Source organism: Gavia stellata, chromosome 24 (genome assembly GCF_030936135.1).
Source record: "Gavia stellata isolate bGavSte3 chromosome 24, bGavSte3.hap2, whole genome shotgun sequence".
Classification (NCBI taxonomy): Eukaryota; Metazoa; Chordata; class Aves; order Gaviiformes; family Gaviidae; genus Gavia; species Gavia stellata.
Window position 1 is genome coordinate 12,837,470 of NC_082617.1, and position 18,726 is coordinate 12,856,195.

The window sequence follows — 18,726 nt, forward strand, 5'->3', positions numbered from 1 at the left end:
TGTAGATTTAAAAACAGAACCAGTGAGAGCAAAGCCTGCTTGCTTTGTCCCTTTGTAAGAAGCACCTTCCAGAGGTTCCCAAACTACGACCAAATGCTGAACGATACCCAGCAATGACAAAGCCTGCAGAACTGTTGGTTCCCATCTGAATGTCCGTGTTCTTGGTACCTGGTACCAAATCCCCAACTCCAAGTGCTCCTACCACGGACGGAGCTTCACTGGGACCAGGATCTGCTGATGCCAGCGCCCACCACTGTCCCAGCCCCCTGGTTCTTCATTACAGCCTCTCTCCCACTCCCACCCCAAACACATTAAAAATCAGAGCAGAGAAGAAGTGAAATTAGCCCCTCTTGGAACTATTAACGGCTAGGCAGGGCCTCCGGAGCGCAGTGTGGCAACAGCTCCTGCTCCGCTCCCAGCCCCAGCCTCGCCTGGTACCTCCACAGCCGCCCGCTCGGCTGGACGCGCCCAGAGCACGTGTGTGATGAGCCAAGCAGATCTGTTCCGTAAAACACACTTTTAAGTATTATACCTTCACCTACCCCAATAAATAATTCCTATTTATACAATTTTCTTTCATTCGCTCAGTGCTGCGTGAGAGCTGCCGCAGGGGACTGGCACTGAACCACACGCTGCGCTCTCCAGCACAGAGATGGACTCGCCCCTGTGTTTCTGCGACGGTGGGATGGGGCGAAAGGACAGGCATCAACACTACCAAAGCCTTAAAATTATCAGAGAATCATATGCACATGACGACAAGGGGACAAGGCTGAACGCAGGAGCTCAGCAGTGGTTCATCCTCCCTCTGTGTGGGTCCGATTCCACCAGCTGGATCCACTCAAAAGAACGTCACCATCCATCTCGGAAACAACCCTCATGTTGCTGAACAAGCTTCCTGCCATCCTGTGGAGAGCCATCGGTGATCATAACCTTCAACATGTCCACACCGATGTCAAAGGATGATTTTTATCTGGAGCAACTTGAGAATTCTGTGATCAGGTAAATTGTTTTATCCGGTTTGTGTCAAGACTGTATTAACTGTCTGCTAATAAAGCAATGAAATAGAGCTACAGATCAGAAACCAAGGCAACCTTCCATATGAGTGATTCCTTTAAAACAGAAAATACTAAGAACTTAATTAAAAAAAGTGTAAATGGATTCTTAGAGAGTATCTACTCTTAAATAATCTATTTTAAATATCTGTACACATTTACATGACCTCTACTTCACAACAGATGAAAAATGTTAGGCTGATTCTGTGGAGGAGTTTTACTACCAGCCTTCTCACACAAGTTCAGATGATGTCATTGTAGTAGAAATATTAGGTAATTTAACGGTCTCCTACAGAATACTGCTCTGAGAATTTCAACAAAATTTCAAGTGGTAATACCAAAGCTGGATTTTATGGATTTCTGTAATCGGAGGCAAATGTTCTGCACAGTTGTAAAATAAACCTTTAAAATCCTGGCATGGACGGTCCTGGCCCGCGACCCAAGCAGAGCTCCCCTGCTGACGGCGGGGACCGCAGCTCCAGCACGTCCCGCATCCAGTGGCATCGGGCTGGGGCCGCAGGCCAGGGCTCTCACACAGCGCTGCTCGCAGGAGCGAGCGGGGAGAGTAAACCATGTGTACTGTGTTCCACCACCAAGCTGGGAGTGACAACGTGAAGGTGGAAGTTACCAGGGCAAAATACCCAGAAGACAAAGCTAATGACTATGAACCCCTCTTCTAGTTCTGTAATTTTGTCACAAACACTTGGAGAGAGAGAAACTGGTGCTGGGATAAAGCAAGCAGGGCTGGAGAAACAAGTGTTCCTGCGTCTGGAGAGGAAGGAGGGGACCGAGGCAGCAGCCTGAAACGAGCCAGTAAATGGTGAAAGAGAAGTGGCTATACCTTCAAGCAAACTCTTTTTGTTCAAAAACTAGCAGAGGTTTGTTCAGGGCCCCAGAGGCCCCCCCAGGCCCCCAGGGAGGGGGTGAGAGCCGGGCCCCTTCTCCCCAGACCCGGTGGCCTGACGCATTGGGTCTGCTCCACTCTTGGGCCACTCTACTGGTAAAGCGTCCCGCATGCAGGAGCGAGTGCCTAAACCACACACCACAAATACTACCAGCAACAGCAATTTTTCTCTTCTAGACTTGTTCTGGTGTACTGACAGACCAGCGGCTGCGGAGGAACGGGGCTAACTTCAACAGACAGACAGAGCTGCTCGCTCCCGGAGCCACGCTCTGCACCCCTGGAGCCGGGCGCTCGCACGCCTCACCTGCAGAGCTGATGCTCCGTAACGTGCATCCTTTTTGCCAAAATCCCCATTTAACCATCCACACCATAGTTTCTGCCCGCAGATATCCATTGTGCTTCGTTATTTCAAGACACCTCTTTAAACAGAGGAAGGTTTCTCAGGAATTAAAAACAAACAAGGAAACAACTCGCAAGACTACATCCACAGCTTTCCCATGGCACAATACAAAGGTGCCCCAGGAAGAATCCCACCACATAATCAAATTAAGCAGCTCTCTTACAAAAGGCGAATGGCCATTCGCATAACACCAAACCAATTCTGTTGCCATTTAAGCTGCAAAGCCTTCAGAATGGGGTTTTGAAAGCATGACCCATCAGTTCTAATTTTTAAAACTTATCCCTTCAGTCAAGACTAGAAAAAGGCCCATTCCAACTTTTATCTTCACTACAAAGTGCTGTTATCTTGGGCTGATGTCAGGAGCTCTATCTCTCTTTCTGCTGACAAGCAGAGACGAGAGAGATAAGATTGGGAACGAATCTCACTTCTCTGAGTAAATAAATAATCAATACTCATCTAAATGTAAATGAGAAAGTATCCCCCTCTGATAACAGGGCTCTTATCAAACAGCCAATTTTCTACAGACATTTGGCCTCAACCAAATCACCATCATTCAGCCCCAGCCTAATGGCTAAAAATCGTAACTAAATTGAACCGATCACCAGAGATCAACTAAGTTCAGCCATGGCTACTACAGGTTCAAATGTTTGGAATGCAATTTTTCCCCCATTAACTTTCAATAGCAATGAAGAATACCACGGTCAGGGGTTGAATCTGCACAATAAACAAACACTCACACTTAAAGATAGAATGAGGCTTTAAACAAAACCCCAAACAAAACCCATCTCCAAACTAGTTAATAGGGTAAAATAAGAATTATAGAAAGACTTACCTCAATATTTAATGTTTGTGGAGTTGTCAAACCTGAACTAGAAAGACCAATATAAACAAAAAACCCCAAACGGTTGAAAACTGAACCTGTATTTTACAGTGTTAAGTCTCTGCAACAAAACACATTGCTATGTCCTATTTATCCCCTATCTTTACCTCCCTCTCAAGAGCTCCTATAATTCTCACAAAAGCCCCAGTTCCGGCCATGCTCTTTGTCAGCTGTTTCTGCTCCCTTTACGGTCCACGCATTTGTTCAAAACACTTTTGAATTTCTGATTTCCATAACATTGACCTCCAGAATTGATTGCACTGTGTGAGAAAAAGAATTCCCTTTTGTTTCAAAAAGCCATTGCCAACCCACTGCTTTTGGGGCATGCAGGTCTTGTGTTATGAACAACTGTGATAAAACCCTGCCAATTTACCGTCTCTACCACGTGCACTTCATAGACTTCTCTTGTACCCAGTCATGTCTTCTCCAAACTAGAAAAAGATCTTCTCTCCTTAGCATCTACTCCCCATCTCACATGTCTGATCCTTTTTAGCACTCATCCATTTCGGCATCTTTTTACTTCTATATTATCCTTTTTGAGATAAAATAGAACAATTAAGATGTGGGCACATCATGATTTACGGACTCGCATAGTAACACCTTCTGTTTTGTTCTCTACTCCTTTCCTAATTTCTGATGTTCAATTTGTCTTTCTGACTGCTCCTAAGCTCTGAGCTGAAGTGCTCAGAGAACTACCCATGATGACTCCAGGATACTTTTCTTGACTGACGGAAGGTAATTAGAGCCCATCATTGTATACATATAGTTACAGTTGCTTTTCACCATGTATATTATTTTGCACTCATTGACACTGAATTCCCTCTCTCATTTTATTGTCCTGTCACTCAGCATTGAGAGATACCTCTCCAATGCTTCACAGACAGCTTTTATTTGCACTATTCTTACTTCTTTTGTATCAACAGCACATTTTGTCACATCAGCATTCACATCCTTTTCCATGCCCCACATTAACGGAACAATGCAGGTTCTACCAGTTCCACTGGAACTCCACCAGTAACCTAGTTACTAATAACGGAGGGCCATTATTCCTATTCTTTGTTTCCTGTCTTTTAATCAATTATTAATCCGTGCAAGGATCCTCCTTCTCATCCTGTGACAGCTTAATTGCTTTATGAGCCTTTGTCAAATCTTTTTGGGAAATCTAAGCATGCTATATAAAACACATCATCCTTATTCAGATGGTCTCTGCTCACCGGTTTCTGAGGCACAACCTGCTCTACAAAAGCTACACCGATTTTTTCCTCAGTATATTGCATTTGTCCATATGCCATCTATTAATTCTGCTCTTTGCTATAATTTAATTTTACAATTTTGCAGTTTGCCTGGTAAGGAACCCCAGGTATACTGGCTTTCAACAAACAGGGGTCATACTTGCCACCATCCACACCCAAGAGAGAAGCAGATATGAGCAACATATTATACTTCATATTTAACAGCACAGCATCTTCCTATCTGACCTCTTCCAAACCTCTCAGTGACTACTGTCTGCTCACGGTGGTTTGTTACTCTTTGTGGATTAGTTCTAAAACCTCCTCTCCTGGCACAGCTCCTCAGACAACTCCCTACAGAAATGCTCTGGCGCGAGAACACCTTCAGCCTCCAAACGCAAGATCTGCTGAGACCTGCAGCAGAAAGGGATATGCATGCCGCCGTATTTCAGCAGAGTGGTAAAACCCATCTGGTTTTACAGCAGATGAAGACCTGTCCCCGGTGAGCCAGCAAAGGCTATGCCAGGAGCTAGGAGGCTGCCTGAACTTCCCTGGTGCTGAAGGACGTGACATTTTGGCTCGTCACCCAGAACAACAGCAGAAAGTTTCACGGTGCTGTAGGAGGACTTCCGTCTCTCTGCACGGCCGGCCCCAGTCCCTGTCCCCATCCCTTTGCTCACACACCCGTGACACCCAGCGTGTCTCCCTTCCTCCCTTGCCTGCCTCTCCCGCACAGCCTGGGCTGCACTCGCACGAGAGCCGGCGTCGCTGCACAGGGACGAACAGCACTTGCGCAGCGCAGCAACGGAGGACACGTCACACCAGCTCGCGCTAACCGGGAGGAAAGCGCAGGAGCACCCTGCCGCAGCAGTACCGCTGGGCACGCGGTACCTCGAGTGCTCCTGCGTGTACGGCTGTAATTCCAAAATAACACATGAAAAATCAGAAACTTAGACAGTTAGGCAGTCATCGCCTAATAGCCCAGGCGGTAGATGCCAGGCAGACAGCAAATAAGCAAAAGTGAACATGAGCTATGCTTCAGGCTCTGTCCACGTACAGAAGTAAGACAGGAAAGCAGTCAAAAGAAAATAGTTGATACACATTTAATGTTGATGTCTGTGGCACTTTCCTGTTTCAAGTTTCTCCTTTCACAAGGATACATGATTTATTGCTTCACGGCTCCAACCCTGGGTTTTGGAAGTGTGATTTCTTTTCAGTTTAAACTATATTTATATTTATTTTTTTGTTACCACTTTTTTATTATTGCTATAGAAAATATTTGCTGGAAATATGTTGCAGCTATTACAAGGTCATAAAAAAGAGGAGGTTTATGTATTTCTATCATTTCAAATAGTCTGTCAGAAAGTATCAGTCGCGCTAAGTGTAAGACTACTGGATTCCAGCTTTCCCTCTGCCACCACATGGGCAGCATATGGAAGAATTAAAATAGCTCAGTGTGGATGCTCCACATCCTCGGCAAACCGAGGCATCGCGCCGTCCTCGGGAGGTCCTCCCTGGGGCACAGTCTGCCTCCGGAGAGGCAGGGGTGAAGACCAGCTTTCCCATCAACGCCGGACACTGACCCTGGGCTAGAAGATGAATACTGGGCAAGGACTATAAACAACAGAGGACTGAAGAAGGAGCGGGATCGATACACTGCGGAGAGCACAGAAACTGGGAAGAGAGAGAGGTCTCAGGCCTCCTTCTGTGGGATTTTTCTTAGAACATGACAGAAGGGGCAAGGATTCCATTGTGTGCTTGGCAATGACAATAAAACAACAGAAAATATGTAAACAGTTTGAGAGGAAATAGCTGTAAAGCCAGAATGTTTACATCTCAAATCCTGCTGCTACAAGGACATCTTAAATCTGTTTATCCGTTAAAAATCCCCAAAGCCCCTCAACACCTCTGAAGTGGAATAAAGATTTTATCATTACAAATGCAAATGCTGGTTAATAAATAAAGATCTTTAAATAGTGAAAACAAACTTTTAACATTACGGACAAGCATGAGACTTTTTTTTAGTCCAATCTGTTTTTTCTTAACTTGCACTGTTGTGACATTACTGAATTTTACATACAGTTATCTGCTGCTCTCCACAGAAATACAGATGGTTTTTGTAGAAATAAACAGTCATTTATATGAAACAATTGTAAAATAGTTTATGGAAACCAGTGGTGTAATGCATTCAAATAAATGCCAGGACCGGCTGATGGAGAGCCAAGGTGTTAAATCACACTGCTTAAGAATTCAGCTGTGGGAAACAGATAGTAAATCCAGAGTGACAGAATTTCCAGTGATGGCAAAGGTTTCTGACATCTAGTCCAGTACACAAAAACTACAGCAGTTCAAACCCATTTTACTTAACACTACCTTGACAGCCAGTGAAATTAAAGAATTTAGTCAAAAGCCCCTTAAAAAGAAACAAACACTTCATTTATGTACTGCTTTTTTGTAGAATAGAAAACATGCAGCATAACTAGCATTAAACCAGTCTTTGCAGAATATTAACGGAAGTGCTCTATTTAATTGCTACTATAGACCTTTATTCTTTTTGCATTAGCAATATATAGCTCTAAATAAAGCTGAAAGGAGAAAGAAATCATCATGTTTGATCTATACCGTAATGTACCTATGTACATGGCAGAAATACAATATACAGATTTTTTTTTTTTTTTAAAATCACAGATTTAAGAGACAATGTCAGGACAAGCAGCTGTATGGGTTACAGCTAGCAAACCCTAAGTCCCTTCCGCAGTCTGCTGCCTAAAAGGCGGCACCAATGTGAACATCCTGCAATCCCAGCTCAGGTGGCTACTTACGATGCAGATCAACATGAAGTCTCTACCTTACTGACTTGGATTATAAAGTGAGAAAGGTGCTTTCCCCTGGTTACAGATGTGCAAGTAATAGTATTGCAGCAAGGGGCAATACAACCGCCTGGACGGGTGCGTTTCAGGCTTTGCAAAAACCTGGCAGGACAGAGATGGTCCCATGAATGCACCTGGTGTATCAGTAGTACCTTCTTTCACTAGAGCGGATAAAATAAACAAAAAAGTCGCTTTCATCCAAACACTGAACTGTAGAATTTAAAATGTCACATAAATTACAGCTTTATTACCAATCCAGAAGAACCAATAAACGTATGATTTCAATACCAACAGCTCTAAAATAGACTCAGTTCAATATTTCACTTTCAATTCAGAGGCCAGGCATGAAAAATTTTCCTCAACCATTTGGGCTGATGTCCAGAATCCCATCAGCCCAAACGCACAGGACTAACGAGCTATTTCTATTCTGACAAACTATTCACAAACTTTATTCCTGGTGATCTGTTCCACGTACACCAACATCCCCGTCCCCCCATCACGTCAGTGTCTGCTCAGCATCAGCAGGCTGGTGAGAAAGGGCTTGCTGAAATAAATTATTACCGCTGCAAAACAGAGATGGAGTTTGTAGGCAGAAGGAAATCACTTCAAGCAGCCTCTATCACACCCTCTCCCGCACAGAGGGGCTCCCCCTGCACAACACCAATCCTGCTGAGGAAAATTTGCTACAAGACCAAAAAGCAAGCAATCCTTCCACTTTCCCTAACACACATCGTGGCAGAGAGCAAGCGATAGTCAGACCCAAACACAACTCCAGGAACATGGGGGCGGAGGGTGCTGAGCAGGAGGGGTAAGGAAAGCCACAACCCGGCAGCAGCGAGCCTCTCCGAGGAGCAGGCGCAGACCGGAGAGCCAGCTCCTTACCGCTCTGGCACAGGACCCGCGGAACGGGGAGAAAGCTGGGCCAGCGGTTCACTTGTGCCTTTTTTTACTACATTGCCTCTTCAGTGAAAGGGGGGCAAGCAAGCAGGAGAGTCTGGACCAAGGTTCTACAAATACTGATGTTCTTTTAAATTTAAATCCTGCTAATATAAACAGCTTAATGCAAGATAGGACAGGATTTCTAAAGTATTTCCAGGTAAAACCATTCATAACCGGGGGCAGAAGACTCTGCAGGGGTGCTATAATTATCCAAAACAAAGCACTGAAAACCAAAGAAACTCAAAACTACCATTAAGCAGAAAAGCATGCATGTAAACGCAAGGACACACAAATTAATTGGCTTTTCACTGTCACAGATGCTTTAAGAGTCAGAGCAAACATACGCATCGCCTACTCTAACATATTTACTTTTAAATTTAAACTCCTCAGTTACCATCACTCAATGACAGTATCAAACTTTAATGACAGTTTATTCTAATTGTGGTTCATCTCTCAAAAATGCTTTAATCACAGGGCTATGGTTTTACACAATTTTTTTAATCTTTCTAATTCTCCTTTTTATGTAAATAAATAAATAAATGTATGCAATAAAAATACACCCCCCCCCTTTCCAGCATCCAGTCCATTCCCCTGCCTAGGTGGGACCTACAGCTCTTCCAGCAGCAAGAGCAGCCGAGGAGCAGGATTCTCCGTGCCCAGCCGCCCCAGCCCCAACGCCGCGGTGCCAGCCAGCCGTGCAGCGCGCTGGCCTGCGTCAGGAAGGAGCTTAATGGTTCTTTCCTGGTGTTAACACCTGCAGCCCCTTAGTTCCTCCCCTCCTGCGCTTTCCAATGCCCCGGTAACCCCCACCGTGAACTGGGAGAACAGGTACCATTGGAAAGATGCTCAGAATAAGCACTTTTCCCCATGCTTTGTCTTCTCCTGCCTCACGCAACCACCCCCTCGGAAAGGAGGGCCACCACCCCTGCCCCAAAGGGCGGCTGCAGCTCCGGGTGCCGCGGGGGGACAGGCACACCCTGCCCCGAGCCAGGCAGGTCCTGCGGGGGGACCGAGATGGGCTCCCCCGTGGACTCCGCTCCCGCTGAGGGCACCGGCTCACAGCAAGGTCCCTTAGGAACTCCCTGCAGCCGGGCACCGGAGCCTTAATCCTCTGATGAAGGAAAAACATTTATTGATAGGGAATAACAATAAAATGTTTCACTAATGCCAACGGTAATCTCAAGGCAACCAACACATAAGAGTCCAAGGAGTTTAATCTATTCAGGAACTTACAAGAGTTATCTTCTGGTTTGGGGATTATTAGGGATACTTTTAAAGGTCACAGTGTTACATTTCTTTAAAGACCTAATTTTCAATAATTTAGAAATTAAAATGGCGACATGTCCGTGATAGGAAGCAGATTTTGGTTTCAAAGTCTAAGGCGTAGTTTCAGGAGAGCCATTCTGCACATGCAACAGAGACCCTGGGCCCTCGCTTCAAGATACCAGATTCGCTGAGGACCCCACAGAAATATATGTGCCTTCAGAACGGAAGAGAACCTGCTCCACAGAGGGAGCAAATTTGCATGTTATAAATGGCTCCTGTCCTGCCCCTTCGCTGCCAACAGCCACCACTGTATTCCAGCGCTGCCGCCCTGACCCGCTCGCCTTCCCCTCTCCGGCCACGGGCACATGGAGCCGTTGTGCCCCTTCCCGGCGCTTTGGGAACGCCAGCTCTCCTCAGCCTCTGCAGGAGGCAGGAGCAAGACAAATTGAATATGGCACCACAGCATCAAGACCAAGTATTTACAAATATAACTCTTGAGATACTGCAGGAATAGGAAAATCATGGGACAGGCTTCAACGAAAACCTTCAGCGTTACGGCATCCGTGCGATTTCCCTTGGGCCTGGCGGGGTGTTTGACAATAAGTGGTTTTCCACACAAATAGTATCTTCGCATTGCAGTTTTTGCTTATCTCCCATGTAAGTTTTGAATAAAATGTTTTTATAAACAGTTTCAGAAGCATGTTTAAGACAAGAAATTTGACATTAAAAGTGGTGCTGAGACTGATATGTTAGAAAGTGAATTTAAGCAAAACTCAGATCTCTTTTCCCTAGCTGCTTTCTGAATGGAAGATGAGCCTCATGCAGCACTCTCTATTTTGAGCTTCTGTTCTCCAAGTTCTGAAGAATAACTTAACAGCTTTGTGTGAACAATCTGAAACATAGGAATGGTTTTGTAATAGATTGTGCTCTGAGTTACCTGGTTATGGAACAGATTATTTTAACTGGCCTCTGCAGCTATAATTCCTTTCTGTTGTAGAGACTAAAATATGATATGGAGACTTTTATTTTTATGTCCTAACCCCGTTTCTTGAGTTTTTCTCTACCCTTATTCTTCAGCTTCCTGTGGCAATGAGATAATACACTTATCCAGACTCATAAGATTATTTTAGACTATTTTCAGTCACTTTACACATTTTAAAGAATGCAAAAAGCACTAGTTGACAGCTGTTAGGGACTTGAATGTTATTGTAAAGCAGCTGTTTTCATTTATAGAAAAAGTATTAGTCTTTCTCCAAACTGAACAGAATACTAAGTTAATAACTCTGACTCTAACCTATGGAAAATACAGGTCACGTCTGTGAAATGTTGGCAGAAGGTATTGTTTATAACAATTAAACTTGTATAGCATTTTGTTCTTAAAAGGATTGAGCATTTCTGGTTCAGGGATGTTTGCAGTTTGAAGCAGCTATTAAATAATAATCAGTAGCATGTTCACCCTGCAAAGAATTTCTACTTAAAATCAGACAAGATTAATCAGACAAGGCTTCTCTGTTCACAAGAAATTTCAAATGAAGAGAGGCTGACATGGACCAGAAACAGGCAGGATTATTCTAACGTTTCAGCATTTTACATTGTTTAGTTTTGTCTCTCGTTTCCTTCTAAGAACATTCGTGTTTTATATACTGACATCAATGCCTAATTTGTTTGAAAACAAAGCCTCCGTACACATTCTCTTTGCATTCTTATTTACTTTACATTAGGATTTATAGTCCATTCAGTCAAGCTCTGGAGGAAAAGGCAACTGGCATCCCAGACAATATATTTGTTGAAGAGCAAAATGAGTGAAACAGCTCAAAGGTGAGGAAGATAACTTTCAAGTGTACATATAGTTCCTGCACATATTTAGTCTGAGAATCACCATGGCATTGAGATACACAAGGTATCAAGAATGAAGTCATCATCTTTCTTATGTTCTTAAAGTTGTAAGCCATGCAAATATATTTTACAGAAAATATTGAATGTGGGCTTTAGTGCAGATATAAAAAGCCTGATAAGATCTACCTGCCTACTGCACATTGTGGGATGCTGTCAGACCCAGCCTTAGCCGTGCTGTGGTATCTGAACATAAGGGTCTCTGCATTTCATCTTGGAGAAACTGTGCTTTCCTTGGTCCAACCGAGAGCCTTCCTAAAAGTAGGATTTAAAATGTACACCTACCATCACCTAAATGCCTAGGCTAACTGGGTAACACGTAAGTATTGGTAAAAGTAAGACCAGCAGAAATACACGCCAGATTAATTGTGCGGGAAAATAATTTTGCAGTAAAGCAAATCAAGTTAATTGATAATAGTATTTCACAGTTATGCAACATGATCTGCACGACCTACAAAACTTTCTCTGCAAAGCATGAGGGTGGGATTTTAAAAGCCTGCCTAGTATCTACCTTTTTTTAGAAGTTAATATTAAGACTCTTACTGATTTCTAGGAAGCAGAATTATACCAAGTACTAAAACACCCAAATCTCACCTTCTAAAAAGGCTTTTCAAGACTCCATTATTACATCTGTCCGAAATCCAGACAGCACCAATTTTACATTTAAACCATCAGCTGCTGGAGTGGTCACAACGTTCAAAAACATTCTCAAAGAGATCTAGACATGGCAAGTTTATACAAAGCAATCCTTAAACTATCTACAGATATTGGGGTTCTCCCCAGGGCCTTTGTCCCAGTATCTCCGCAATGCCCAGGCCAACGCGATATGCACAGCAAGGTCCCTGCAGCACTGAAGGGAGCTCTTTTTCCCTCGCCGCTGCTGTGCCCCGCGGTGGTTAGGGTATCAGCCCATCCTTAGTCTCTTCCTCTCTCATTCTGGCTATTTTAAGAAAACTCACTTCCATGAAAGACGTCACCGAGCCTCCCTCAAGGTGGTCCATCGATGGATTAGACCAGTCTCCTCCAGGAGCTCATTCCACAACCTAGAGTGTTTTATTTCCAGCTCTCACGTAAAATATGCATGTGCAATACATGCTGCTGAGCATGCAATAGGTTAAACAAATTGATGATAAAGTATTCTACTTAGTTATTTTTCATTACCATAAGAAAACATCAATTACATTTTCTGTTTTATGAGCGTACACAAGGGAATCCATTACAATAACAGCGAGGTTATATGACTGTTTTTGCTGCTCCTTCCCTAAGCAAAAAAGAACAGTTAGCTTTTAAAGACAATGAAACCAGCCCAGGGAAAAGGAAGGCACACCAGCATATCTGCATAGACGGTTCCTATCCTGATTTATCCAGCCTGACTCCACCTAATTAAACATCTGCCTCAACAATTTCCTCTGCAGATCTATCTTCTCCAGTATGTAGCACTGACTGGTTGTTACAGGCTTTTCCCCAACTTGCAGCCATTCCCATGCACTTCTTCCAGTTGGTTATCTGGGCACCTGGCAAGAGATGATGCAGTATTCCCATTAACCCCCTGCCGCTGCCTGCTGTGGGACAGGTCACCGGGCTCCCAAAGCACGGCCTCAGTACAACCATGTCCTCTATGAAATGACTCAAGAGCCACGGTTCTCTCAGCTGTAACACGTACAGGTTATTTTACTGCCTGCATTTCCTGTTGATTGACTCAAAAATTAATATTTAAAAATGGTCAGAGTTCATACCTCTAAGGCCTTGTGACACTAAGAAAGCAAAACTGCAAGGCGTGTGACATAGTTTGAATAGTTTGCAATAATTTTATCTAACATACCATCTAAATAGAGCTAGGCACAATCAGAATATTGCTTCCATTTCTTTCATGCCGCTTTCTATGAAACAAAGGTTGTACTCCACTTCTATCTCCTTCTATTGACCTACATCTTCCTGTGACAAATAATCTTTGGCTTGGAGTTAAATTGCAGTCAAAAGTCTTTATTCAGCTTTAGTCTTTTCAACAAATGGGATTTTGAAATAAACACATTGATACTATTTTTTACAGGCATAGTTCACACTACAGCTACATGAATGCCGGCGCATGTGCTGAAACGGAACGTACAGAAACCTGGGCTCTGCACGACCCTTTGTCACAAGAAACTTTCTGTGTCATTATCAGCCTCGTGCTCCCTGAGGTAGGCAAGGGTTGGTAGCTGCAAGGATGGTAACGGCACTTTTAAACAAAAGTCAAAAATAGAGAAGCTCATAAGGTCATCAACTCACAGAGGTGATCGAGGCATATGGATTTTCAGGAACTTGTGACTCAATTGCTTGTTGAAAAACCTACTTGTAAGCTGCAGATTACCGGCTGAATAAAATAATTAGAGAAAACTAGTCTAGTATTTTAGCCGTGCTAATGCTGGAACATCCCCTTCCTGACTATACAAGAGAAATGATTCAATTTCTTCCTCACTCAAAACAGCCAACCGAGGTTTGCATTTTCCTACAAACACAGGACCAATTTGAAAAATGTCACGTAAGCCAGTGGTGAAAATAGGTCAGAAAGCAATTTCTTTTACAAGTACTTGAAAACAGCATAAGCTGTAAACATAATAAATTCATTTGTCCTGTGAAGACTGGTCTGGAGGCACACTGAAAACGTGCACAAAAGTTCATCGGCATTCCAGTTTAATAAAACTGTTACAGAAGCTTTAAATAAACATCTTAAGTCTATTTTTGGTTAGTACTTTTTAAAAATCAGAACAATCAACTCAAATTGAAGTGTTGCTGAATGAGAAGAAATGCTTTTCCTAAATTATGTCTTATCTTTTATTCAGAACTTTGACATCCTAATCCGCTGCTTAATAATGACTTGAACTACCACAGCACAGGACTGTACTGTGCTAATAGTCTGATCCTAAATTCCATTTATCTGTGTATCTCCCAGTGAAAGTAAGAGGCATAGCCACTCCAAATATGAAGACTCTGGTGGTAGATGAAGAATGATGACAAAATCTCTTCCTACTCCCGCTCCAGTCTCCCCATGCCCGCTGCGGTGCCATCCTGCGTGTTAACTGTCTGTTAGCCCAGGCAGCGTTTCCACCCCGCGCCGCTAACGGCAGCAGACGGGACTGTGAAAGGCTTGTTTTGGATGCAGAGGGCAGTGCAAGCAAGAGGATCCCTCTGTGCAGACAGCTGCGACTTCTGCTGTTTTAAAGATAACAGGCAAGACCCTCTAAAACCCCCTGCCCCCCCCCCCAAGTCTGCTGACTGATGAATCACAGTTTTGGATGAGGGAAGTAATTGGGAATAAGGGAATTTTTGGATAAGGGAAGATAATTTTAATAAAAAAGTTTCATTCCTTATTTACCAATTTAATACATAAATACCTAATCTGAGAAGTCCCTTCACCCACGTGACAGTATTACATGACAATTTCAATAATGCATTACGAGTGCTCACCAACATTTAAAAATATTTCATTTATGAAATTCAGTAGTATGGGAATTCAAGCAGAAACCCTTCCCTAGAGTCATCACTCTTCTCGCAGTGACTCCAATTCACGAAGCTTACAACTGCAGGTCCTAATTCTGGACGTATCTGTACACAAGCTTAAACTGAAACCTGCAAGCAACATCAACTATTTCAAGAAACCCGATTATATGTTCAAAAGTGAAGATACCTACAAGTAACCAAAAGGTTTTCAGTCGCAACTTCTACTGTGGTTAAATCCACAGCAGGGATGATGGTCGTAACTCAAAGAGGTGAGATGTCACAAGGATAATTTCGAAAAAGTAAATTTAGATGTTTCTTATATAATTAAAAAACCCCAAAATTATACATACATGCTTATATACCCCGTTATTACAAAGGTTTCTGAGCAGGAGTGCCAAGACAGTAGAAATGAATGTATTAGCTGAAGGAATAAATGACAGGTCCATTCTGTTTCTGAGCTACTGAGCAAAAGTAACAAAATAAAAGCAAAACCAAATTTCAAATGGACAAAGAATAAAACATCTGTTACACGAAGGAGGAAAGTAGTTTGAAGACTGAGCTAAGTGAATCCTTTAGCCACCTCTCTTCTGGGAAGAGAAATCTGACCCCAGGAAATAAATAAAAGTCACCCAAAAAGTGAACAAAAGAGGTGTTTGAAAAAAACAGCACACCATTCATCGCAGCTAACGACTTGTTCATTATGAGTGATGATGGATAAAGACTTCTCACGCTGAGATGAAATCAAGATTTATATGCATTGTTTCCTCTCCCAACTTGTGGGAAGATCATCATCATTTAATTCTATCTCTGCGGCCAGTGATGGGCATCCAGAGAGCTGGTTATCAAACGGCGCAGTCAGCTGGCAAAAGCCGAAACGTGCAGTTGGCACATCTGGACCGAGCCGCCACAGCCGAGGGTGAACAATGACTCCTGGCCAGAGGCCAAATTGCTGCAGACGCTGGCGGGTCTCATCTACAACCACCCCTACCAGCATCTCTCTCTCGCTTCCCTGCCCCCCCCCCCCCCCTTTTTTTTTTTTTTTTTTTTTTTTTTTTTACGAGAATCAGATTTTCATTGCTTCATTCAATTGCTCTCCTCTGCCATTTTTTACAGCTCTTATCGTTCCCTTGGAATATGGCCTTGAGACAGCTCATCCGTGTCCTTCACTGTGTTATCTCTTCTAACTTTTATTAAAACTTCAGCTCTCATCTGAAGATAGCTAATTAAATCCATGACAGATTATACACTCGGTTAAAAACTGCACTGAACTACTTTTTCTGAAGAGAACAGGGTTTATTTTCTTTTCCCATAGTTAAAACTAAGGGTATATAAGGAGGTTTCATTCATTTACAAAGACAAGATCCTTATCTTTACCTAGTATATAGATAGGTTTATATTAAAGTTCCTTTGTTGCGTGACAAGACTCAGTGCAATTTCTCACAGTAATTATTTCTTGTTGCTGGTAAGATCTCTCAGCCTTACACTTTTGAAATAACATATATGTGAATGCACATTTACACCCTGGAAAAGCACTGCTCTAAAATATAAATGCAATACTGTAAATTTTCGTTTTTAAAATGTTGCTATGTCTTAACTAGAATAGTAGTATTTTGACAACATTGCAAAAAGTAAATTTTTCTTTTTCTCTACAAGTAAGAATTAATCCTTTAAATTATTTAAAATCATACTAAGTGTCATTTTCTTACATAAATTAAAAGTATACAAATTCTGTCAAGGACTGGTCTTACTGTACTTCCACCCATCATCTCAAATTACCACTAGCTAGACTTGAATGCAAATGGCTTTGTTATCATAAATAAATATTTGCAGTAATGGATAGACTGCTCTGCAGCAAACATTATGCAGCTCCTCCACTGCCTGCTTTTTGCCAGTATCTAGAACACAAACCTGTGCACAGAACTGCTTTTGAGCGGTGCTGAAAATCACAATAGCCACTGAAAAAAACTGAGCACCTTTCACAACAGTTAAAGAGAGATATAAAATATGCTCATGGAAAAACACCCTACCCTCTAGAAAATACGATAAATAACCCACCTGAGCCTCTCTGTGATCCCTTCCTTCTCTTTAAGGCCTTTTGTAAGATATCCTTCATGGTGACCTTCATACTGTCCACCTGAATAAGTGAGAATCCATGAGCAGCATTTCTGCAAGACAGATGCACATGCATTTTTACAAAATCATCATCATCAGGCAGCTCACTGCAATTTTCATTAGTTTCAAGCAAAGGACTTGTTAGGCACAACAATTAACAAAGTTGTGCTATAAAAGTAAGCTAAAAGGAGAAACTGAGGAAACTTCTTTACAAAGGCAGAGACAAAAATGAAGAAAATGGATTCAGATTCAAGGTGTGTAAGGATTTTCCTAATTTATCATTATTTTTGATCAATTTGTGTTCATCATTAAAAAAGAAAAACGAGCAAATGTACCTGTGGAGCTCCTCAACCACTCATTATGAAGTATCTGCTAGGCATTTCACAGTGCATACAAGAGAAACCGTTTGCAATGTCATTTTCACACGCGTCCCGATGGCAGATGTAACAAATCTTCAAGGAGAAGTGGAAGAGCAACACTCAGAGAAATAACAGCAGCTTTTCAGCAGTATTAATGTATAGCATTAGTTCAAACGTAATGTGCCTTCTTCGGACACATGTTTGTGAACGTCATGGCACAAAATCTCACGGAAAGGTTTATGGCAGCAGGGCTCCTGTCCCGGCCATTCATTGCCCACAGCAGAGTCCACGCTGGGGGCAGACACTGCAAACAGCGTGGGGATGGTTACGGAAGATACCACCAGCCAAATACTGAAAGTGGCATCACTGGGGACGCGGAGAGGATGACAATATAATAGAAGAGATTCTGGATTAATATATCTAAATTTTGCCCCTTAGACCTTGCAGTCAATCTCTGCTCATGTCAGTAGATGTCACTGCAGTTAGCACAGAAATTCGAGAGCTGCTAGGCACCACAGGGAGAGATTTGCACTGCAGGGAAAAAACTGTTTTGCAAAGCTATTTAGACAGGAGGAGGAGCTTTGTATCTGGCAACTAGGAATTTTAATCAGGGAGTAGAGCTCTATATGAATATCACAGCTGGAATATTTTTAAAAGCAACTGGCAGTCAAAAGCAATCCAAGCAACACAATTACATCATTAAAAACAAGACTGTATTACATGTCACTTTAAGACCCAAACGCTGGGAATACAAGTTGGAGTTCAGATCACTTCAGATGTGGCCCACGCTGTGACACAGCCTAGATGAATAAATGCCATCTTCAAGCCCTCACCGTACATCAACACTTACTCCTGGCCACTGGCTGCAGTGCAGACACGGTGGCCAGTGAAATCCCTGCCTGGGCACGTGCTGGCCACCAGCCTGCGGTCCTGCAGCTCACTCGTGCTCTTCTTGCGACTACCAGCACAGCAAGCACACACTGTCCCCCTTCACCCCGCTCACAGCACAGAGCCACCTTATTTACCAAAGTTAAGCTTTTCAACTCAACATCATCTGCTGAGAGTGGCTGGAACAGGCTGAAGAGACGGGCAAGAAATCCACAACGGCTGGTCATTCCTGCACTAGAAAAAATAAAAATGCCTGCCACGCTGCAAGTAACATAGCAGATGGGTCTGTTTTCGGAGCATGCCCCAGCTCCTTGGGCTCCTCACCCCACGGCAGACAGTCCCACAAGTCACTGGTATAAAATGGCGTTTCCTTCTCATCAGTTGTGAGTTAGTCTCATCTGAATTTCATTCTCAATTCCCTTTGTTCCTGGCAAAATGAAACTGCCTAAAAGCC

General features: G+C 43.0%; 1 protein-coding gene across 3 annotated transcripts in view; it reads right to left on the minus strand.

Moving 5' to 3' along the window:
- MAPKAP1 (MAPK associated protein 1) overlaps positions 1 to 18,726 on the minus strand; it is a 97,047-nt gene that overhangs the window by 30,712 nt on the left and 47,609 nt on the right. For all 3 annotated transcript variants that reach the window (XM_059828809.1, XM_059828810.1, XM_059828807.1), the window contains exon 6: positions 16,969 to 17,078. In XM_059828809.1, coding sequence (XP_059684792.1) covers positions 16,969 to 17,078 — 110 coding nt within the window. The remainder of the gene's footprint in view (positions 1 to 16,968; positions 17,079 to 18,726) is intronic.